Source organism: Ambystoma mexicanum, chromosome 9, assembly GCF_040938575.1.
Source record: "Ambystoma mexicanum isolate Mex_15411 chromosome 9, UKY_AmexF1_1, whole genome shotgun sequence".
Taxonomy (NCBI): domain Eukaryota; kingdom Metazoa; phylum Chordata; class Amphibia; order Caudata; family Ambystomatidae; genus Ambystoma; species Ambystoma mexicanum.
In genome coordinates, this window is record NC_090931.1 from 455,000,306 (window position 1) to 455,024,812 (window position 24,507).

General features: G+C 48.5%; 1 protein-coding gene across 4 annotated transcripts in view; it reads left to right on the forward strand.

Annotated features, from left to right (window-relative positions):
• Positions 1-24,507, forward strand: part of LOC138488180 (zinc finger protein ZFP2-like) — a 289,886-nt gene that overhangs the window by 65,070 nt on the left and 200,309 nt on the right. For all 4 annotated transcript variants that reach the window (XM_069614980.1, XM_069614978.1, XM_069614979.1 and 1 more), the window contains one exon: positions 14,850-14,960. In XM_069614980.1, coding sequence (XP_069471081.1) covers positions 14,850-14,960 — 111 coding nt within the window. The remainder of the gene's footprint in view (positions 1-14,849; positions 14,961-24,507) is intronic.

A 24,507-nucleotide genomic window follows, 5' to 3' on the forward strand; every position in this document is an offset into this window, starting at 1 on the left:
TTCCAGTGTGCATCTGAAAAGGGTGCCCCTAAGTCTTCTTCCCACTTGCGCCTTACTGCTAAAGTAGTGGGAGGGTCCTCCAGTTAGGAGAATGTCATATATCCTGGATATGGTGTGTCCTACCTCTGGGGTGATGTACAGGACGTCTACAATTGAGTGCTTTTCAATTAATTCACTCTATGTAGGCCATCTTCCCATAATCTCCCTTTGTACAGTGCCATGTAATAGGAATTGGCCTCTGTGCAGTCCCCTGTGTTCAGCTATCTCACTAAAAGGTATGAAGGTGGAATCTCGCAGCAGATCACCTATCGTAGCAACGCCGTTGGGCTCCCAATCCGCCTGTATCCTCAATCGCACTTGCGTGATGGGCGATACCATGGACACCAAGGGGGATCTATATTGAAAACAGGTCCGTAAAACCGATCTGTGCAAGTGGTCTATCCCAGATTTGTACCCCTAAAGTCACCAAGTGTGAACTGTGGCAGGCTCTGGCCTCTTATTCCATAACAGTTCCCTGAGATAAAAGCGTGACTCCATGGATCGGAGCATTTGTGTGTCCGGATTAGGATCGTCTGCTAGCCAGTCAACCACAAATTGCATTTGTCCCACTATATAGTATAATTCGAAGTGTGGGACCCTGATTCCACCTTCGTCGTGGGGTCTACGTAGAGAGGACAGAGCTATCCTGTGCCTCCCATTTTGCCATAAGCAGTCAGAACACAGAGAGTCTAATGTCTTGAAGAAACTTTTAGGTATGTATTATGGGACATTTACAAAAGAATGTAATAGCCTCGGTAGGACGACCATTTTCAACAGACATGCCCTGCCCATTAGCGAGAGTGGCAATTTGTTCCAAAACCGTATAGAGTTCTTGATACCTTCCAGAGCAGTCTGGGTGTTGTTAACATGCTCCGTCTCTGAGTCGTGGTATATGTTGACCCCCAGGTATCTGAACGTTCTGACGCTCCATTGTAGTGCAAGGACTGGGTGCGTGTATTGCCCTCTCTTCGATAAACCTGCTAACGGGAACAGGGATGCTTTGTCTAAACTGATCGTAATCCCAGAAAGTTTTGCAAACAGCGCCAGGGCTTCCATCAGTATCTCTATCTCTAGATTATCTTCTGGGTTTTGTATGTAAAGCAAGGTGTCATCGGCATACATTGATATTAGGTGATATGCGCCATCGATGGCTATGCCCGCTGCAAGATATTCAGTCCTTAAGTACTGCGCTACTGCTTCCATGGCTAAGATTTAGAGCAACGGGGACAGTGGGCATCCCTGTCCGGTACCTTTTTCTAGCTCCCACAAGTCTGAGATATATTTGCCAGTCCTGACCCTTGCCACCGGTTGGGTGTATACCCACCTCACCCATCTTATATATGCTTGCCCGATGCCAAACCAATGCAACGTTGCATGAAGCCATTCATATCCCACCAAATTGAATGCCTTTACTGCATCTAGCATTGCTACAGCACATGGGGTCTCCCAGGCCGCGGTGCTGTCTATAACATGGTGCAACCATCGCAGATTTCAAGCCATGTTTCTTCCCGGCACGTAAACTATTTGATCGGGATGAATAATTGTATAGATCACCCTTTTCAGCGATTCGCTAAAGTAGCAGTCAGTATTTTATTATCTTGATTAAGCGCGAACAGAGGCCTGTATGAGCTGCACTCTGTTGGAGGTTTGCAGGGCTTGAGGAGGGGGACGATAATCGATTCCCTCAGGCTTTGAGGGAGAACTCCCCCCTCATAGGAGTTATTAAATACGTTCAGGAGCTGAGGTGTTAATTCCTCGATGTATCCTTTATAGAACTCACAGGGTAAGCCGTCCGAGCCTGGGGTTTTGCCTGTCGGAAGTGATCTGATCGTGCTATGTAGCTCCTCTATTGTAATGGGTGCCTCCAAACGATCTATCGCCTCTTGGCTTAGGCGAGGGAGATTTATCTCGCCTAATACTTCTGAGTATACGTTCATGCAATACTTGGGGACCCCTCTGATAGAGGGAGTGGTAGAATTCCTTGAAGGCTTTGTTAATTCCCTCTTGAGAATAACACAGGTCCCACTTCTGCGTGGAGATTGAATGGATGGGGCTCCGATCCTCTTGCGTTTGTACAACCAAGCCAACAACCTGCCGGCTTGTCCCCTTCTGTATGTTGTCTCTCTACATATTTGGAGTTGTTATAATTGCCCAGCCTCTCCAAACATTCCACGCACTTCTTTCGTAATGCCGCAATCTCAGCGTCCGGACCCTTATGGCCCGTGTGGGTCTGTTCAAGCGTCCGCAACTGTTCCTCTGCGGAGTCTAGTTCCCTGCATATCGCCATCTGTCCAATGCTGGATTTTGCAATGGCAGTGCCCCTGATAACCACTTTGAGAGCTTCCCAGAGGGTTCCTGTGCTAGAGACACTGCCAGTATATGCTTAAAGTAATCTACAATGCTATCTTTATCTCGGAAGGGGTTGTCTTGCAGGGCCTCGCTCCTAAACCTCCATGTGCGTATTGGGGCTCTAAGGGGTACGCAGTCGAGGGGGGCATGATCAGACAGAACCCTGCTTTTGTATTCTGCGTGTGTAAAACTGTCACTCCGCTCCAAACCAACAAATAAATAGTCTAGCTTAGTGCAGACGGCGTGTTGAGCGGAGTAATGAGAGAAGTGTCTAGCGTCCGGGTGGAGGGTTTTCCAGGTATCTATCAGGTCGAATGATGCCAGGAGCGTCTGTAGGGACCGGGCGGGTGGAGCGGGTTTGTGACACCTGGTGTCTGACCTGTCCAATACAGGGTTTAGGGTACAGTTTCAATCCCCCCCATATCATGTTGCTGTTCCTAAAGGGGCTCAGCCGTGGGTATAGCGACTGATTGAAGCTGGCAGCGTTGTGGTTGGGAGCATACGTGTTTATCAAGCATACGTCTGTGTGTTTTAAAAGCCCTTGTACTAGCACCATCCTGCCTCTGTCATCAGTTTTAATTTGGGTGACTGTAAACGGCAGCGCAGGCGCTATCCAAATCATGACCGCCTTAGCATATGCTGAAAATGGGGAGCCGAACACACATCCACTCCATTTGCTGGATAACAGGGCCTGCTTGTCAGCAGTTAACTGTGTCTCCTTCAGCAGGGCAATATCTGTTTTACATCTCTTTAAGTAAGAGAGGGCCCTGTTCCTTTTCAAGTGATTGTTCAAGTCCCTGACATTCCAGGTAAGTACATTTACAGTGTTAGCCATGAGCGTCTGTGTATTGTGGGAAGGCACCCCACCGCGGACCAGTCAAGTGCCCCATGTCTCTGCATGGCAGCCTCCAGTGCAAAACGTTTGTGCTTAGGTTTCTCTCAGACTTTCGTACAGGCAACACATGACCCCCCCCCTAACATCCCCAACTAAAACAATTGCCGAGCATCATTATCCATGCTCAGGCATATCCGCATCTTGCAGTCGCCTCCGGTGTATGAACCAAAGGCTTATGTGCCGCAGGTGGGCGCGAAAACAAGCGCCCTCCAAAATGGAAGAAAAATAAACTATCTAAAGAGGAAGAAAAAGGGCGGGAGCCCGGGGTATGTCAGCAGCAGCCCTAGGTCAGGTCTGCGTCCATTGAAGTGTCAGTCTCTGCTTGAGGAGAGACTCACTTTAAGATCTGGATCAAAGGAAACCCAGGAGGGGAGGAGCATGGGCGGGATGAATGGAACACCCATTTGGTGACCGTTCGTCTCAGGGACCCCAACTGGCGCCCGGCAAATGGCCAAGAAGCTCAGGTAAGGCCAGCATAGACTCTGCGTTGTCGTTTGTGTTCCTTCTGATTAGTGGTTCCTGGATACGTAGCTTAAGTGTCTCCTTCTATCGTGGGAGGTCGTACCTTCTCTGTCCATCCAATCCTGCGCTTCCTCCTATAGGTCAAAGAACAGAGCGTAGTGCTTGTATAGGACCTTCAAGCGAGCTGGATAAATCAACATAAGCCTCTATTTGGTCAACGAGAATTGTGCTATGCTCTTCTGCACCTGGAAGGTGTAGTCGGGGTAGACCATCAGGTCTGCTGAGGCTCTCAGTAGTATACCCCCTTGCCTGGAAGAAGAAAGGATCTTTTCCCTGTCTTTGTAGTTCAGCACCTTTGCAGTTATGGGTCTGTGAGGAGCTCCAGGGGGAGGTTGTCTGGTGAGGGCTCTGTGTACCCTTTCGATTGCAAAGCCTTGTGAGAGATTCCCTGTACCGATTTCTTGCAGGAGCATATTTTCCACATATGTTGTGGGGTCTGTGCCTTCTTCCCTCCTCCAGCAGGCCAGCAATGCAGATATTGTTTCTGCGGGCTCTCCCCTCTGCATCCTCCACCCTGTTTTCTAGTAGATTGACTTTTTGCTGCAGGATATGGACACTGGAGCTCGTAGCCTGGAGCCCTGCAGTGTATTTTCAGTCGCTTGGGTTTCCAAATTCGTGGTTCTCTCAGCCAGGTTCCTAACATCTTGTTGTAATAGGCCCACGTCTTTCTTGATGGCTTCGATCTGTGTGCCCAATGTGGTTTTTTAGGTCTGCAATTGCCCTCATCACTTGGTTATGCATTTCTACAGCGTCCCCGTCTTTTGCCTGCGAGGACGCCATGTCCGCCTCAGATGCTTGCCCCGGGCTCCTGGCATAGTTGTCCAAAGTCATTCAGAGGCATATAGAATTCCTTCCACTCCTCTGTGGTATTAAATGAGTGTTGTTGCCCTTATGCGCTACTCCAGGGTGTCCAGCAATGTATCCGGATCTAGCTCAATCAGTATCTTGTCCAGGTGGCGAAATACCTGAATGCAGAGCCCCTGTGGTGTAAAGCAGGTTATGTATATCAAGTGACCATGTTGCTGCTGCCTGCGCGGTCAGCGTTCATTATTGCTTATTTCCAGGTCAAGGTTCCTGTGTGCCCACTTATTCCCTGTGGGTGAAACCCAAGTTGCAAATGAAAGTCGGCGGCAGGGTCTCGGCCTTCTATTTGTCCATTTGCCTTTTGCTGTGGCAAGCCTGTAGAGCCCGCTGTTGGGTGGTCCTCACCCGAGTTTCTGATTCCCACTATAGGGCCCCTCGCCTTCAGTTAGGGCAAAGGTGGATCTTGTGTCACTGTTTTTTTTTTGTGCCTCCAGGTCTTCAGTCAATCTTTAGCTGGGGCGGTTATTCTCCCCCCCACCCAGCCACCGGGGAGAGGGGTCTCAAGGGGCCCCCGCTATCCAACCCTCCCTCACCTGGGGCAGCAAGACACCAGCTCTTGGCCGGATCAGCTCACCCGCGTTCCATCTAAGGTGCCCCTTGTGAGGGCTGGCAGGCTGTCTCAAGGCAGTTCTTCAGGCCCTTAGGCCGTGTTCCAGAACAATGTTGGGCTGCTGGGCAGGGGGTGGAGGGTGCAGGATTGGTGTTATAGTGATTTAAGCAAAGTCATGTGCCGTACCTGAGCCCCGCCCACACACCAGTGTTCCGTAATTATGGGTGGGGGTCAATGGGGTAGGGCACAAGTGACACGTACCGCACTCTCTCGCAGAGTCCCATCCGTACCTCGGTCAAGGGCCTCCTCCTCTGGCCTCAATCCTCGTTGGTTGCCGCGGATTGGGATCTCTTCACCTGGGTCACACTTCTTGTTGGTTACGGCCGTGGTGCAACCAGGATCAGCTGAGGACTTAAGTAGAGCCCTGCCCTCGCTTCTGCGATCTGCTGCTCCGATGGTTCCACCTCCGTTCCCCTCCCCGATGCTCCGGTCCACCACGTATGCTCCGGAAACTCCCTTGGGCCGTGACCGCGGCCCATAGCGATAGTAAGAGCCCTACGGCCCAGCCCAACTCCGAAGGGTCTCCAGCAATTTGGGACCCCATAGCAATATACCCCAAATTGCTGGAGACCCTTCGGAGTTGGGCCGGGCCGTAGGGCTCTTACTATCGCTGCCCCTCTGAATCTTTGGGCAAAGGTGTCCAGCTCCCCCTCCGGTATCCCCACCGCTCTGTGTCTAAGGCTACTACGAAGCAGTTGCGGGCACCATCTTGCCTTCTCCCTTTGCCGCAGACATTGTCGTGTGGCAACTGCCTGGGGCACCCTACACAGTACAATTTTCTTGTGGGTGCTCTCCAGACACTCACACTCCAGATCCAGGGAGAACTCACCTGACCTCATGCCGGAAGAATCCCTTGTCGGATCTGCCCCAGAGCTCGCTTGAGGTGCTCCTCACGGCACAATGGCAAGCTGTTAGGGGGAATTCTCTGTTTAGGCTGAATTTCCTAACCTAGTGAGTCCCCCAGCAGCTTTGCTGGATTTTTGGGGTTTATTTTTTTCTCCTGCCAAGAGTGAGACTCTTTTACCCTCACTCTTGGGCATGATTTGAGTGTGTTTCTTTGACTCTAGATGTGTTTAATGGGCTATGGGATCTTTTACTCCATTGGGCTTCATGTGTTTTTGTGATGTGTGTTACACAGCACCCTCAGGGCAGTAACACAGGGGTGTCATAGTGACCCCCCAATATAGACTCCATACCCTAGGACTGACTACTGTCTCCCAGGGCATGTAAAGTCACCATTGACTTTACTAGTCTAAAATTCTGAACAGAACCAGTACAAACCATCATATTGTGGACGTACTGGGCGGGGCAATTCGATTGCCCCGGGGTCTGTTAATCGAGGGGGCACGTCTCCGTCCCCCCTGATCGAGTTTTGGCTGGTGGCAGTGGATACTACTTTTTATATTCGACCGCGAATATATCCCTATGGGATTTCCCATTGTTCGAGGTTACCAACTTTAATTATTTAATTCCTATAGCCTCGAACATACCGCCAGTTTATTTATTTAATATTAATTCTCCGGTTGGTATTTTTTGCCAGAACTCGGTTCTAAAATGGCGTTTGTGTTCGCTTCTGTGACTCCAACCCAAGTTGAGCTCTTTGTTCCACTTTTTGGCGGGCTTCTCCACAGAAGCCCTCCAAAGTGGTGCCACTCTGTCTGGGGTACTTAGGAGGGGTGGAGGGGGATTTAGACACCCTGGACTGAGTTGCCTAGGCAACTCAAGTCGCACTCGTCCTGATTGGCCCAAGTGGTGAGCCGGCCGGCTCACCACTTAGCGTGTTTGAGTGACAGCTAGGCTGAGTGAATGGGAATTTTTTGCATAAAAGCAGGGCTTTGGGGACTGGAACTTTAGAAGTCGCCACAGGACCTGAGATTCCAACGAGGGAGAAGCTGAGCCGACCTGCTACGACGACACCACCGGTGGAGCCCTGCTGAACCGTCTCACCACTTTTCCCAACGACAGAGGAGATCTCCAGCACGGAGTCTTCTTCCTTCGACTGGCGGGGATAACTTCCTGGGGCATCTCGTGGCCGCCTTTCCTGTGCCAAGCACCCCGGCAATCGGGATACCAAGTTTTACCACTACCGCAAATCAAAAGGTAGTACCTTTAACCGGAAAACTCTGCGGCTGGTTTCTTCCCTGGCAGTGCAACGACCTTCATCTTTCCTCCACGTCGAGATCTTCTCTTCCTCTGGACGAAGCGGCGACTTGCAACCGCTGCCAGGAACAACTGCCCCCGCTGGAGGATCCTTTCCACATAAGGTACCGTGTTCCGCCTGGCTTCCCTTGCAACCGACTGTACGGGGTAGATTTAGCCCCCGGCTTTAAACCCTGGGTTAGCCTGGGACACCCTGGCTAAACATTTCTGAAACCTAACTAAAACCTTTCTGAACTCCCTGCAAGACTTTTTAAGCCTGTTGTCATTGTGTGATCTTGGGTGCATTTGTGCCCTGCTCTCTCCAAAAGTGGGCCCGACCGATGGACTTTGGCTCACAAGTAATTTTTGACTTTCCTGCCTTGCTTAAGAGTTCCTGAGTATTAGTGTGGTGTATTTTCCTACATTCTGCCTTTTTCCCTCCCTTTTTCGTTAACTTATTGGAGTGCCATCTATAGTTAAGCGCTCACCTCTGTCTGGAAATAAGTGGTGTTAACTAAGACTTGTCTGATAAGGAATAAGGAATGTGTATATATAATAATAGCAACTGTGTTTAGAGTGATTTACAATAATAGTGCTGGAGTGTTTCAAAAGTGTGTGTTTTAAATAAATAATTATATACCTTGATACCAAAGCTCTGGTCAGTGTTTGCTTGTGCTATTGTATATGAGTGCCTATTGTGTATACTTTGCATACTGCCTAACTCTTCTCGAGGGAAGTCTGACTGCTCAGCCACAGCTACCAGGTAAATCTGGGTGGAACAGACTGCTACCAAGTGGGTTTACTGCCAACACCTGTAGTCCTAAATCTTTTGCAGTGGTCCCCAAGGGAACTGCACAGGTTTCTGCCTAACACTGGTGGCAGCGGTGGGATTTGTATTGAGTATACATTTTAGAGTGCTTTAAGAGACCTTAGTGCAACTAACCACAAAGCTTAGCACTGAAAAAGTAATCTTTCTAACATGTCAACTATGGAAAATTATAGTAAAGAGTCCCTTGCTACAAAAACTGCTGATTGTTTAAGAGTTCTCTGTAAGCATAAGAATCTCCTGACTAAAGGCAAGAAAATGGAATTGATAGAAAGGTTGTTAGCTAACCAAAGTCTGGATGATGGTCAGAGGAACCTACCATGCCAGAAACTGTAGATAACAGTATAGAGATTGATGTTGATCAAAATGTTGATAATCTTGAGGAAGAATCAGAAGAGGAGGGTGAGGCTGCTGTGACTGTCCCCCCTAGGCCTCTGTCTGCTCTGCCAGCTGTACCTACTGGACCTTTGCCAGGTCCTACACTTAGTCCTCAATATCTTGAGCTAGAGAAAATGAAACCTGAGTTAGAATTCAAGAGACTGAATACTCAGGCTGAACAAAGACACCAGGAACTGAATCAATAACTCAGGCTAAGGGAAATGGAGCTCAAGCATGAGCTAGAAATGAAGAAATTATCTGTAGACAATGCTTCTCTCTCTGACTCCTCTAGAAGTTCCAGTCCTAAAAGACCCCGATGCCTAAGGAATTGATTGTTATGTATGAGCCTAAGTTGGATGTGTTGGATTGGTTGTCTCTGTTTGAGTATAATCATGGGCTCCAGGACCTCAAAGGGAATGAGTTACTTCCCTGGTTGTTCTCTAGGCTTCCCCCTGTTGCAACTGATGTGGTAATGGAGTTGGGGGAGGATGATAAGAAGGATTATGGATGTATGAAACTAGCTTTGATAGCTAGATTTGGGAAGACCCCTTCCCAGTATCTTAAGAGGTTTAGGACCCTCAAAAAGAATGATGGCACCCCTTGGGGTACCTGGGTGAGTGAGTGTTTGAAAAACTTAGACTGATGGATTAAGGGTTACAAGGTGAACACTTATGAGGGAATGAGAAATCTTGTAATGTTGGAGTCAATTTATGATGCCTGCTTGCCTGAGCTCAGACAGCACTTGGCTGATTCAAAGGAATTAGATTCCAGAAAACTAGCTAAGGCTGCTGACTTGTGGGTTGCCAACAGGGCCACTCACAAGGATTCAGGGGTTACTCAGAAAAAGGATGAGGGAAAGCAGCCACCTAAAGTGAATCAAGAGAATTCGAATACCTCACATACCAAAGAGGGCCACAAACAACAAAATAACCAGGGTAAACCGAATCAGGCTAGTGTACCTTCTGGTCAACAACCAGAAGGAGGTCAGAACAAGCCACCCTTCAGAGAGCATTTGGACAATGCTATATCTGTAAGTCTACTGACCATATCAAAGGGGATCCTAGATGCAAGGGTAAACCTGCAGGGATCAGCACAGTCTCCTTAGCCTTCACTCCTGAGGATGAAGTACAGATAGCTAGTGCTCACTTTGAAGCTTTTGCGGAAGAACCCTTGGGTCTTCAAGCAACTGTGTCTATAGAGTCCATGGCTCTGGTTAAGTCCCAGAATAGGGTTGTGTATAACTCCCTACCTGCAAACTCAAGTGTATTATATGGACAGTGTTCTTGTCAATAGCCAGGATACTCCTGCCAGGAGAGACACTGGGGCCAGCAGAACAGTAGTGGATGAAAGCTTCTTTCAACCTGAGGATGTGGCAAAAGCACCCAAAGGTCCCACTAAGATGTCTGGAAGCCCTGTCCAAATGGTTCCTATTCTACCAGCCCTCATTCAGTGTAACAACATGACAGTGAGGATCCCTGTCAGTGTGCAGACTGAGGTGCCTGGTAAAGTCCTGTTGGGGAATGACCTGAGAACTCTAGGAGTAGTGTCACATACCCCCAGGCCTCCCAGTATGGAGAACCAGAACCTAACCAAATTGGCTAGAGAGGCCACCTTAAGGGACCACTCTAAGCCTGTGGGAACCTCTACTGAGACCCCCACTACAAGCCCTGATGTTAGTAAGTTGACCTCTAACCCAGGCACATTTCAGGCTAGTACATTAGGGAAATGGGAGCCCCAACCGAGCTCCATCATTGTTCCCCCAGTTTCAGAGTCTGTGACCTCCCCTGCTTCTGAGGAAGAGGAGGATAGACCTACTGGACCCTTACCTAGGCCTGAGAGAACTGGTAATTCTCAATGCTGGTGGAAAACCAGGAAAGAAAAGTCTAAGGCCAAAAACCTTCAGACTGTTGGACCTTCTACTGAAGACCCCAACCCAAATCCCAGACTTAAGGGGGAAACTCCTAAAGTCGGTAAAGGTAGATCTAAGAGGAAGGAGAAGCCTGTACCTTGCTTATCGCCATCCCCTCCAACCAAGAGGCCTAAAACCCAACCTTCTCCCAACAGAGAGGTGGTGAGGACCTCTGGAGGCCCCTCTAGATCTAAGGGAATCCTTTATAAGGACCCCTTAAAAAAGCCTAACACAGGTTTAGAAGTTGTAACAACTTCTGAGGGACTGGACAACCAGATCCCCTATAACTTTAAAAAGACTGATCTTCCTCAAAGGGTTTGTAGGTCATATAGCTTACAAAGGAAAACCTTTGATTTGACCATAGGACATAGGTCAGGGTGTCACCATCAAAATGCTGATGGACTCTCTAGGATGTATGTCATCGACTAGAGGTATGAGGTTCATCCAGGAGTGGATTAAATCCTCCTGTCCCTTAGCCTGGGGGGGAGGGGGGGGCGAGTGTTAGGGAGAATTCTCTGTTTAGGCTGAATTTCCTAACCTAGTGAGTCCCCCAGCAGCTTTGCTGGATTTTTGGGGTTTATTTTTTTCTCCTACCAAGAGTGAGACTCTTTTACCCTCACTCTTGGGCATGATTTGAGTGTGTTTCTTTGACTCTAGATGTGTTTAATGGTGTATGGGGTCTTTTACTCCATAGGGCTTCATGTGTTTTTGTGATGTGTTACACAGCACCCTCAGTGCAGTAACACAGGGGTGTCATAGTGACCCCCCAATATAGACTCCATACCCTGGGACTGACTGCTGTCTCCCAGGGCATGTAAAGTCACCATTGACTTTACTAGTCTCAAATTCTGAACAGAACCAGTATAAACCATCATATTGTGGACGTACTGGCCGGGGCAATTCGATTGCCCCGGGGTCTGTTAGTCGAGGGGACACGTCTCCGCCCCCACTGATCGAGTTTTGGCTGGTGGCAGTGGATACTACTTTTTATATTCGACCGCGAACATATCCCTATGGGATTTCCCATTGTTCGAGGCTACCAACTTTAATTATTTAATTCCTATAGCCTCGAACATACCGCCGGTTTATTTATTTAATATTAATTCTCCGGTTGGTATTTTTTGCCAGAACTCGGTTCTAAAATGGCGTTTGTGTTCGCTTCTGTGACTCCAACCCAAGTTGACCTCTTTGTTCCACTTTTTGGCGGGCTTCTCCACAGAAGCCCTCCAAAGTGGTGCCACTCTGTCTGGGGTACTTAGGAGGGGTGGATGGGGATTTAGGCACCCTGGACTGAGTTGCCTAGGCAACTCAAGTCGCACTCCGTCCTGATTGGCCCAAGTGGTGAGCCGGCCAGCTCAGCACTTAGCATGTTTGAGTGACAGCTAGGCTGAGTGAATGGGGGTTTTCTGCATAAAAGCAGGGCTTTGGGGACTGGAACTTTAGAAGTCGTCACAGGACCTAAGAATCCGACGAGGGAGAAGCTGAGCCGACCTGCTACGACGACACCACCGGTGGAGCCCTGCTGAACCGTCTCACCACTTTTCTCAACGACAGAGGAGATCTCCAGCCCGGAGAGTCTTCTTCCTTCGACTGGTGGGGATATCCAGTCTGCTTGCTTTTTCGCTTCCTGGAGCATCTCGTGGCCGCCTTGCCTGTGCCAAGCACACCGGCAACAGGGATACCACATTTTACCACTACCGCGAATCAAAGGGTAGTACCTTTAACTGGAAAGCTCCGCGGCTGTTTTCTTCCCTGGCAGTGCAATGACCTTCATCTTTCCTCCACGTCGAGATCTTCTCTTCCTCTGGACGCCGCTGCAACTTGCAACCGCTGCCAGGAACAACTGCCCCCGCTGGAGGATCCTTTCCACATAAGGTACTGTGTTCCGCCTGGCTTCCCTTGCAACCGACTGTACGGGGTAGATTTAGCCCCCGGCTTTCGACCCTGGGACACCCTGGCTAAACTTTTCTGAAACCTACCTAACTAAAACCTTTCTGAACTCCCTGCAAGACCTTTTAAGCCTGTTGTCATTGTGTGATCTTGGGTGCATTTGTGCCCTGCTCTCTCCAAAAGTGGGCCCGACCGATGGACTTTGGCTCACAAGTAATTTTTGACTTTCCTGCCTTGCTTAAGAGTTCCTGAGTATTAGTGTGGTGTATTTTCCTACATTCTGCCTTTTTCCCTCCCTTTTTCGTTAACTTATTGGAGTGCCATCTATAGTTAAGCGCTCACCTATGTCTGGAAATAAGTGGTGTTAACTAAGACTTGTCTGATAAGGAATAAGGAATGTATATATAATAATAGCAACTGTGTTTAGAGTGATTTACAATAATAGTGCTGGAGTGTTTCAATAAGTGTGTTTTTAAATAAATAATTATATACCTTGATACCAAAGCTCTGGTCAGTGTTTGCTTGTGCTATTGTATATGAGTGCCTATTGTGTATACTTTGCATACTGCCTAACTCTTCTCGAGGGAAGTCTGACTGCTCAGCCACAGCTACCAGGTAAATCTGGGTGGTACAGACTGCTACCAAGTGGGTTTACTGCCAACACCTGTAGTCCTAAATCTTTTGCAGTGGTCCCCAAGGGAACTGCACAGGTTTCTGCCTAAAACAAGCTACGCCCCTCATCCTTTTTTCCCAAACTTTAGTTCAGCCTGCAGCACCTTGATTCCAGCCCATAGTTTCCATTGTACAGTTCTTAGTCTTTAGTCTCCTGGCCTTTTCACTTGCTCCCAGTTTCTTTCTCTTTGATTAGGCTCATGTTCATTTTGTAATGTTTTTCTGAAGATTTGTTTAATTGTTCTTGTCCCTGCTGATGCTTATTTTAAGTCCTTTGTCCTCATTTTGATTGCTGGATTTTCCTTCAGCCAATCTATCTAGGAGCTTGCTTAGAAGACTATAGTTTTACCTCGCATGGGAAACCTGCTACCATTCGGAGTACTCCCCAAGTGATAACCAAATGTGTTTGTCTTGGTTGTATAACCTACCCTTTTCTGTTCACTGCCAACTGTACTTATTACTTACAGTATACACTCTTGTGTATGTCAAACTATTCCTCATTGTTTTGCATACCATTCTCTCATCAGCTTTGAAGGTCTTGATCCCCCCGGCCCCCATCATCTTCCCCTAGTCCCCTGGAGCCGCTGACTGCACTTTATTTTCAGAGTCTTTCCCGTGGTAAGCCAGTTGATGACTAAAGGTCTCCAGCAAGTCATGGTATCTTGTTATTTTTTAGAGTTAAGGTCAGTTGTTCCGGCTGGTGCAAACTCTTTGCTGTAAATGTTATTTTCAAAATTGATGTCCTCACCTATTCTTGGAGTATTATGTTTGCCTCCAAAAACACATACTCCTGGAAGATAAAAATGAGTATGTTGTTATTGAACATCTCCTACTTCCACATCAATGTTTTTTTAACTCACTTCGAACGGATGAAACATTGAGTAGATCCGCTGAGATAGGCATCCAGTGATAGTCGCTGAGGAAAAGGTCCCCAGGGGGCGTCATTTTGCCAAATTTGCACTCCCAAGAACATGAAGCACTTTCCCCAAATATTCTAGGACTGGAGTTTATAATAGTAAATAATACCCACCCTAGAATATGCAGGCTTATAGGGGTGCAGGAAAAGAAATCGCCTACCTGGCGACTTTTTTCCAGGTAACATTATCACATTAAACCACTGCATACATGTTCATGAAAAGCTCAGGTATGCTTTTGGACAACAGGAAGTTTTAAGATCTCGGTGCCCTGTCGGTATACCTGAACACTTTTAGGATTTGTGTGCGCTGTTTGTTGAGTCATTAGTACTCTCTACTGGAAAGATCTCTAATTCAGACACTTTGGATAGCATGCTCCAAGGGGAGGATGCATCAGGTTTATGATGGCATCAGAAAATGAGGTGACATTTCCCTGTGACCGTTACTCTGAGGATGAAGATACTTATCACAGAATAGTTGGGACAGCCCAACACTTCCCTAAATGGGAAATGTTCTGCATGTTGATTACTAACTGCTATAGCAAGAGTAGATTGTTCATCAACAGAAAACATTGGGATAATATGGTAAAATAGCACATTAGTTGGTAAGTGTATAAACCAAGAGGGTGCACATTGCTCAGGGTTCTATGTGATGCCGCCTGGGGAAACCCCGACTGCACAGGATACTGTTTGCAGCTACTTGCATCTATCCACACCTCGTGAAGCTTATCATACATTCAACATCACCAACAAGAAGGAGAATTAATTCTAGTGTTTTGTGCATGAGCAACATATTACCAAACAAACCTTACATTCTTTTTTGATATTCATTTCTGATAACAGGACAGGCAGATATAGTTCCTGCTATTTCATGCAACATTAAAGAGGATGGAGAGAAGTATTTTGGCGAACATCTTCAATTTGAGACCAGAGAGAGCAACACTGGAAACACACGTGAGTAACAACTACATGTCTAATTGTAAGGGCAGAAATGCAATACCTGTAGAGCTAAGCCACCCACCCACCGACTGGGAGTTAGAGGTGCTTTCCATCCTTTGTTATGAGGGGGACATGCCACAGGTGACTGGATTGGTCCGGCCCCTACCATATGAGACCCTCAGAGGGTAGATGGAGTGGGATTCCATGGGCTCTCCCTCTACTCAGAGATATGGTATTATAACCACATCATTCAGGTCTGCCCTCATCTAAAAGGATGACACGTCCCAATATGTCCCAGGAAGTTCAGACTCTAATGACAGAGGACCTGCAAAATACAAATGCTCCCCAAGCTATAATACAAGAGTTCAATGAAAAACATATTGTGCAGGAAAGCGCTTTACCTTTTGAGGCCAACATGAAGCCTCCACTTGGACTGATCACAGTGAGGAGAAACCCAACACCCCTCTTGCTGGGGAAACATACAGACTGTGGCAAAATCACGTGGAACCAAAACTAATTCTCATCTGTAGTTACATGTTTGCACCAAGGCTCTACCCTATATTTAAAGTCTTGCAGCCAACTGTTGAGCCATGTACATATCAATTAAGGCTTGGCCAATACAAAAAGGGGGAATAATAATAAGGTAGATTTTCAAACAGTACGTGACTAGAGACAAAGCTAATTAAACAACTCCAAACAAGCCACTCAATGGAAATCTTGGGTCAGTATACAAAGACAGCCACTATCCTAGGACTATAAAAGAGGCAGGAGAAAGTCAGAAAGGGGCGATGCCTGGGAGAATGCAGATATACTTCTCACTATCCCTGGTTTCATGGGGAGACAGCCACTTGGGGAAAAGGTAGTTCACCTGCTATTAGCTGCACAAAATATGCTCTTACAGTGTATGCCAGAGGTTCTACCAGAATAGCTAGTAGCACCTTCAGAAGAGAACCTAGAGACAGGTTTTAATAAGCAGAACTGAACCCTGTCCTCCCTCAGAAGGAAGGCCTGAGGAACGGGCACTTCCTTAATGAGTTAATGAACAAGTTCTTCTTGCAGGATGGAGAGCATATTGGAATTATTCGGAACAAAGTTGGGAGAAATACTTGTTGCCAATAAGACAACTGCGAGAGAACCAGAGGTCATGGGTAAACTTGAGAGAACCAGGGTTTATGGGGAAATCTAAGAGTCCATTGTACATATGTGTTGCGGTTCACTCCCCTCTCACTAAGAAAATATTAGTGACACCTATATTTATCTTCTGGATAAACCAAAAACTCTTTTTGAACTCCATAACTTGACGCCCTGTTCTGGGCTTTTTTTGAGAGCGGCTGCGTGACCTAGTATTTTTACTCGGTCTCCTGCTTGTTGTTCTGTTTTGTAGTCTGGGTGTCTCCAGACTTGTCGCAGCCAGCTCCTCTTTTATTTTGTATGAGTTAATAAGTATATTTAACCTTTGATTAAACATTTTACTTCAAAACGTGGTGCCCACTTACTTCCCTGTTTGAAATCTAAGAGACAACCAGAGGTGTTGGAGAGATTAAGAGAGTCATGGGCGAACCAAGGTCATAGAGAGACCTGAGAAAATCAGATCTGCAAGAAATAACCACATTGCAAAAGCACAAGTCTCAAAAGTGCAGAGCTGACTTTTTTGTACTTTCAGAATCTCTGATGATTTTTTATCATTTGTCCCCTGCTTTGTATTTAATGTACGCAGGGGACACTCCCGCAACCGCTGAAGCCCATAATACCGAAATAGGGGAGCAGGGGACAACCCTGAAATCCCCGCTCTCCTGGTTCGGCACTTCGGGCTACAGAATTTTTACTATGACAAACCGAGAAAATCTTGAGAGAACCAAAGGTCAAGGAGAGACCCAAGACAGAGCTGGAAGAGAACCAGAGGTTGTGAAGAGACCTGGGGAATATCTAGAATTAATAAAAATACGTAAGAGAAGAGTGCTGAGAAGGAGAATTCATGAAAAAGAGTTGAGAGTTGTGCTCAACTAAGAAACTGGTACTGTGAACGACATGAGAAGAGGTTTTATGAGAACTTAGGTTTCATAAAGAGCCCTAAGAGAAGTATGTTGCATTTTGAAGTTGTGAAGGGGACCTAATACAATTATACAGTGAACCAGATGGCACAGAGAAACCTGAAAGGAAGTGTACTGAAAACCTGAGACCCTGGAGAGGCCTATATGAATGGGATTTGGAAGAGGCCTGAAAGAAGAAATTGCTGTGGAGAAGAAAAAAACCTCTCCCAAGAGAACCTAAACTGTGAGTACCACCTAGAGGAATCTATCCACAGGATCACCTTATCTTTATTTTTTATTTTTTATTTTTTACATTAGTGATGGACTTTGAAAGGTTAGGTTAATCAACGCTTTTGTTGGCCAAATTCAGAGAACTTTTTGTTGTAGTTTAGGGTTAGCCTGGAGGCTAAAGGAGTTATTAAGAATAGGTCTGAACTTTTTTGTTGGACCTAATTTTTGTCCTTGAGTTATTAGAATAGTGCATACCTGGTGGTACAGGGACTTTTATGATTAGGTTCCGGGCCTTTGTGTGGCAAGACGACACCCTGAGGTAGAGGGAGCACCTGGAAAACCCCCTTAGTTACCCCCATCCTTGACACTAGCTTACTTTTTCGCGAATCCTCCCCTAGTATTTATAGGTGTTTTTCTGACCCCCGATCTTGTATTTGGAATCATAACAGAAATTACCTCTGTGTATGTGGCAGGGGTATGGTGGTGTAGCCCTGTTTGCTTTCATTGGGAAATCTATTATTCTCTGCCGCACACACCATCTATTAAATGCAATGTGCATCTCTCCTTAGGTCTATGCCACCACAAGTCCTGCCTCTTTATTTTACACATTCTCCTCTTTTACCTTCTGTTGTCAGCAAATCGGTGTGCAACTGTGTGAAACGGAAGCAGTGTTGGAGATATACTTTTTGTCTAACAGGACACACAACTCCCTTGAAAAACTTGCCATATTTGACTTTCTGCAAAAGACAAACTAAGAAATTCCAGTTAAATCTGGAACACATTGGGCCTCATTACGAGGTTGGAGAAAATGGAAAAACGATGTCGGTAAAGGATTACCGGCATCGCTTACTGCTCCGGTCTCTTATGACCCCGCAACCCGCTATTAGCGGCACCCTAAATAACGGTGCCTCTAATAGCGGCATGGGCCCGTACACGCGCCCCTTCGGGGAGCAAATAGCGGCATGCTGGTAATAGGAGGACATCACAATCCACGCGGACATGCAAATACCGACATCCCAAAGCCAGCCATACCGGCATTGCGGACTACCCGCAAACAGCAATCAGCAATCGAGCCAACTGCCACAGGTACACACAATCACCACAGGTGGAGTCAATGGAGGCTGGGCCAGTATTACATGAGCACACCCACACACCACACCCCTTCCTACACCAAAATGCTACCAGTAGCTGGTGCAATCATGGCGCTGGAGGACATGCCTATACTGCTACAACTATAACAACAACACCAACTACAACAACAACTACAGCAGCAACCACAGGCAGCACAGAGGAGAAGGAGGGCGAGACAGCCAGCAATTACCACCAGCGCAGCCAGCACAGCCTCGTAGGCAGCCACCAATCCCTAGCATCAGACCCAGTCCATTCAACCTAACCCCTGAGCAGATCCACAACCTGTACCAGTTGGACCGGGACACCATCACCACCAGAGTGGACATGATACACAACGACATAGGCAGCCTCATAGAAATACGCACTGCCATCCCCCCGCCACTAAAGGTGGTGTCTGTGCTCCACTTCCTGGCCACAGGCACCTATCAACACACAGTGGGCCAGCTGCATGGCAGTTTGCAACCACTATTTTCACAAATGCTGAACCAAGTGCTGGATGCCCTCCTGAAGCACGCAAGCACCCACATATCCCTACCACGGACTGCCCAGGAGATAGCCAACACCAAAGTAGCTTTCCATGTACTTGCAGGCATGCCCAATTGTGTTGGTGCCCTGAATTGCACCCATGTTGAGGTAGTCCCCCATGCCATAGAGGCGGTGTACCGCAATCGCAAGCAATACCATTCCATCAATGTGCAAATGGCATGTGAATCTGGCAAGATCATCACACAATGCTTCGCCCGATTTCCCAGATCAACACATGATGCCATGGTGCTGCGTAACTCCACGCTACCCCCTCACATGGAGCGACATTCTGTACCACGTGCCTGGCTGCTTGGTGAGTTGCCTGAGTGGGCCATGGCAGTGCAATGGGCTACTGATGTGTAGGGAGGCATACTCTACCTGGGTGGGAAAGGGGGGGGCATACTCCACCTGAGTGGCAATTGAAGGTGATTGGAGACTGCATGGAGAGCTAGACACCCCTGACCTGAATCTCCCAAACACAAAATGACACATTACTGGCAAACATTTTACCAATCATGCATATCGATGACAACAAGTAAGAGGCACAACCACGCCACCATGGGTACGTTAAGCAATGCACAGGATTGCAACTGTGGCAATGTGGCTGGTGCGACCATGCACAGTGTATTATACACAGCATAAATGGGAGGCTAAACATTGTTGTACAACCACAGTACATCCGCCTCAGCATGCATTATATTACCCTGCATCATCTATTGAACGCATCCAGACTACCACACCTCATAGCAGTATAGTAGGCATCTAGTTGACATACTTAGATACGTACAGGGACATGTGTATGTCCACACCAAATAGCTGCGGCCATGACTGTGCCTCCTGAAGGTGGCAGCTCAGAGTGACACACACCTATTTGGATTTGCTTGCAGGTAATGGAGGATATCCCTTGAGGTTGTGGCTACTTATCCCTGTGTGGAATCCGCAGAACAGCCATGAAGAGGAGTACAATCGTGTTCACAACTGTACCCGTGTTGTAATTGAGCAGACCTTTGGCCTGTTGAAGGTGCGTTTCCGCTGCCTAATTAGGTCTGGTGTGGCACTCCTATATAGTCCTGAGAAGGTGGCAAAGATCACCATGGCCTGTGTCATTCTGCACAACATGTGCGTCCGGAGAAATGTACCACTGCCACCTGACATCGACATGAATGCACCGGGTGAGGATGATGAGGATGGAGACGGGGGTGAAGTAGCCCCCTGCCAGTATGTGATGCACGGGATAGCCGTGCAGTACGCCAAGCATTGATTCACAAATACTTCAGAATCATAGGCACTATGATTGACATGTTTCAGTGACACACTGGGTCCACGTGGACATGCACACAGGGATTGTTGGGAGTTGGCCACTGTACACCGTCACACATTAAATGGATATACACAAAATGAACAATGTCCAGCCATAGATTGTTTCTGCACACAACGGGTGTATTTGTTCAAACAGCAAAAATGTGACCACTCCCCCCCCACCCCCAGTGAACTCCCAACCCACCAAACAAACGCCAAACAACCCCAGTGAACTCCCAACTCACCCACAAACCCCCCCAAAAAAAACAATATGCTCCATGAAATGCTCCCCTTCACTCACAACCATGTGTCCCACTCCCATTGTCTGCCCACACTACTTCCGGGACTTTTTGCTGTCCGGGGGTGGCATCTCAGAGTGCCGTGCACTCCTCCGGGTCTGACGCACAGGGCTGGTGGGGGCTGAGGATGCAGGTGTGGTGGCTGTTGATGTTTCCGTGGCAGGTTCCACGCCTGCTCCAAGGCGTGGCCGCTGCATGTGGAGCAGGATAGAAGTGAGTACTTGGGTTACTGCCCCCAGACAGTCCCTCGTGTGCACAGCTATGGCCGCTGTGGTCCCCGCAATGGCAGTTGCGATTCCCCTTCTTGTGTCCTCTCCATCGGCAATGTACTGCCGCAGGAGCTACAACATGGCCTCCTGTCGGGACTCCACCATCGACAGACGTGACTCCAGGGTGTTGGTGGGAGCTGGTGTGGTGGGTGGTGCAGTGGTGGGTGGTGCACTCACGGGGCCTGCGTCCTGGGTGCTGTCCTCCTCGAAGGGGCATAGGTCCGAATCCCTCGGGTCAGAGTAATGGAGGCAGGGATCATCACTGCCTGAGGTGGTTGAGGGCTCCATATGGGGCGGGGGGGTTCACAGGGGGCTTGGGGTGGGTGGACAAGTCAATACTGTGACTCCCTCAAGGTCCACATTGCCATCCAAGACATCCTTGGTGGTGGCCTGCGCAGGAAGGGACTCCCCTCCAACTGGTGTGGGTGTGTGCTGCTGGGTCTGATGTGTGTCCGGCACACTGGCAGCAGGTGTTGGTGGCTGTGTTTCCACTCGGTCAGGCACACTGCCTGTGGGTGTGGCATGCTTGTCTGCCATGGGGGTGGTGGTGGCCCTTTTCTTTTGGTGTGATGTGGATGCCCTTGCGGTCTTCTCTTGACTGGCATCTTCCTCATCGGTGCCTGGGGGTAGAAGAGTTGCAGGGCATTAGTGATGGTGTCACATGCCAAAGGCATACAATTGTGCTGTTCAATATTCATTCATTCATGCATTCATGTCTTACAGGTGTGTCACAGTGGGTGTTCTGAGGGGGCATTTTGGGATTCACTGCATGGCAGGTGGCATACCGTTGATTTGGGGTTTGTGTGATGTGTTACATGGGGACGGTCCAGGTGTGTTCGCCGTGTATTGGTTATGGGATTGGCACTCAGCATGCATTTCTGTGTGGCAGGGTTTGGGCCGCAATCTGGACTTGGATATGTTGATGTGGGTGTAGGGACATGCATTTCCTTGCCTAGTCTCTCTTCCACATCACTTGTGCTACGTCATGGTTTCCCCTACAGAGATGTGCAGGGTCACTCACCTCCTTCTGGGGATGATGCCGCACCCATCTGCATCTCCCCGAATCCCTCAATCGACTCAGAATCGATGAAGCTGCTAGCGGTCTCCTCTCAAGGCATCATCTTTGCAGGTGAGTGGGGACCCCTGCCTGAGGCCATGGCCGCCCTCCTGTTGCTTGGCATGATGTTTCTGACCCTCAAGCGGAGGTCATCCCACCTCTTATGGCAGTCCTTGACAGCATGTGGGGTGGTCCCCACAGCCGACACCTTGCGGGCTACCTCCTGCAAGATTTCCTTTTTCTTCAGCTGGGCCTCACGCTTCATATCATTTGCTTTAATGATGTCTGCATGTGCAGCGAGAGTGTCCGCCAACATATTCAGTTCTGCGTCTGAGAAACGCTGTTTCCGCTGCCAGGGGGTGGTCTTCCGGGTAGCCTTGGACATCCTCAGAGTATTGCCACAGAGCACAACAGGAATCGACTGGTGGTTTGGGAGGATTACAATGTATTGTGTTTTTAAAGATGGCTGCCTGTCCATTTCCTGTTCTGACGCGATGACGTTATTTCCGGGTCCGGTTTTACGAGCCCGGTATTAGCATGTTGGTATTACCGGGTAGGTATTTAGGGGTTCATCCTAGGCGGTGGCGGTATCGGCGGGTCCCGTGATGGCGCTATCTGGGGGTTGGAGGGCCTTTTGCGGCATGCCGGTAAGGCCATTACCGACATGGGGGGGGCTTTGCGCATGCTCGCGCACTGGTAATCACCCGCTATTTACGGCATCACACGAGCACGGACCCGCTCGTTCCGCCATGCTGGTAATGACCACTGGTTTACCGCGCTACTCGTAATGAGGCCCATTGTCTCTGAGGGTTAGTGTAAAGCATTGGTCTTTGAAGTATAGAGGTACTCTACCATATAATGCTATGCTCTATGAATGCTTTGTAATGGAGTGTTACACTAGAAATAATCTTTCCTGTTCTGATCAAGCCTTTACTTGGCACATAAAAGAAGGGCTGCATGTTTGACTTTTTTTTTTTTTATAAATGTGTTTATTTTATTTTAAACAAATGCAAGGTTACAACAACCAACCACTTAGGCAGGCTGCAAATATTATACCAATAAAAGAACCCGAATAGCCCCCCGCACCTCCTCGTCCCTTCCAGCTTGGAGCTTCCCCTCGAGTTCAGCTCTCCCGGTCCGTTTCGGGCTAGGTCTCTTCCCGGGGCTCCCTCTCAACTCCGAGGACCCTCTGGGCATGTTGGGGTTTAAATGTAAGTGCCGGAAAGGCTTCATCATATTCCAGGAAGGGGGCCCAGATGTCTGAGAAACGTGAAGAAGTCCCGCTCTCGCTGCCGTTACTTTCTCCACTATTAGAATGTCCCACATCTTCCACCACCATAGGATCATTAGGGGGCCATCCATTGTTTTCCAGGAGCATGCTACCTCAATTCTCCCTGTAAGTAGGCATTGGGTTATCAACTTGGCTTTCCTTCCAGATCGGGGGTACACCCCCGGGCTTGGAGCTTCCAGAAGAACCAGCTCGGGCTCCAGTGGAAGTGCCACATGGGTGATATTCTCAATGGTGGCTAAGCATTGTGTCCAAAACTGTTTTACCCTGGGGCAGAGCCACCACACGTGGTAGAAGGAGCCCGGTTGACCACCGAGTCTCCAGCAGACGGGCTTTAAAGCTTTGTTCATATGGTGGAGCCTCCGGGGAGGTTAGTACCAGCGCAGGAGGATTTTGTAGGCACATTCCCTATTTGTTATGCAAGGAGAGGAGGCGTGGATTCCCGTCCATATGTCCACACATTCTCGGTTGTCTATGTGCAAGCCCAAATCGGTCTCCCATTGTGCCATGTAGGGCGCCTTTGCGCAGAGAAAGTCAGGCTGCAGGCGTCTATATAAGGAGGAAGTTCTTCCCCGCACTGGGGGCTTCAGCAGGGTAAGTTTGAGAGCCGTTGCAGTGCGTGTCGCCGCCTGTTGTGTGTGGGGGTTGGCTCTCCAGTGGCAGAGTTGGATGTAGGGGAATCTGTCCGTCTCTAAGAGGTGAAAGGCCTCCTTGCATTGTTTGAATGTGCGGGCTCGCCCACTACAAAGAGTTGGCTCAGAGTTGTTAAGCCTCCCGCAATTCAGTTTTTAAAATTTTGGGGATGAGTGCCAGAGGAGAATGCTGTATTGTGAAAGACCGGGGAGGATGGGCTCAGCCCTCTTGAAACTCCCTTACATTTCAAGGCCCTGTCCCATAGCCGTAAGGTTTGGGTAGTAGAGGCTAGTAGCTTTTTCCCATCGCCGGCGATGCAGGGGTTCGATGTGTGGCAGGAACCACAGCGGGAGGAGGAGCCATGATTGTTCAGTCTCAACGCATCTGCGGGGGTCGGAGGTCTGAATTCCAGGCGTGAGATTGGGCTAGCTGCGCCGCCACTTGGTAGTTTCGTAAATTGGGGACTCCAAGTCCTCCTAGTTTGGCATCTTCCATCATCGTGTTCTGTTTGGTCCTTGCTTTTCTACCTCTCCAAATGAACTGAAGCATTTTCCTTTGTAATTTGCGTATAGCTGGGAGGGGGATTGCGACGGGCAATGCAGCACTAGCATATAGGAACCTGGGGAGGAGGTTCATTTTGCAGGCTGTAATGCGTCCCATCAGGGAGATTTCCTGTCCTGCCCAGCGATCCAGGTCCCTTTTGAGCTCTTTGAGGAGGGGAGGGAAGTTCACTCTGTATGTATCCTTCGGGTTTGCAGGGATCTTTACTCCCAAGTAAGGAATCGACTTCTTTTCCCATT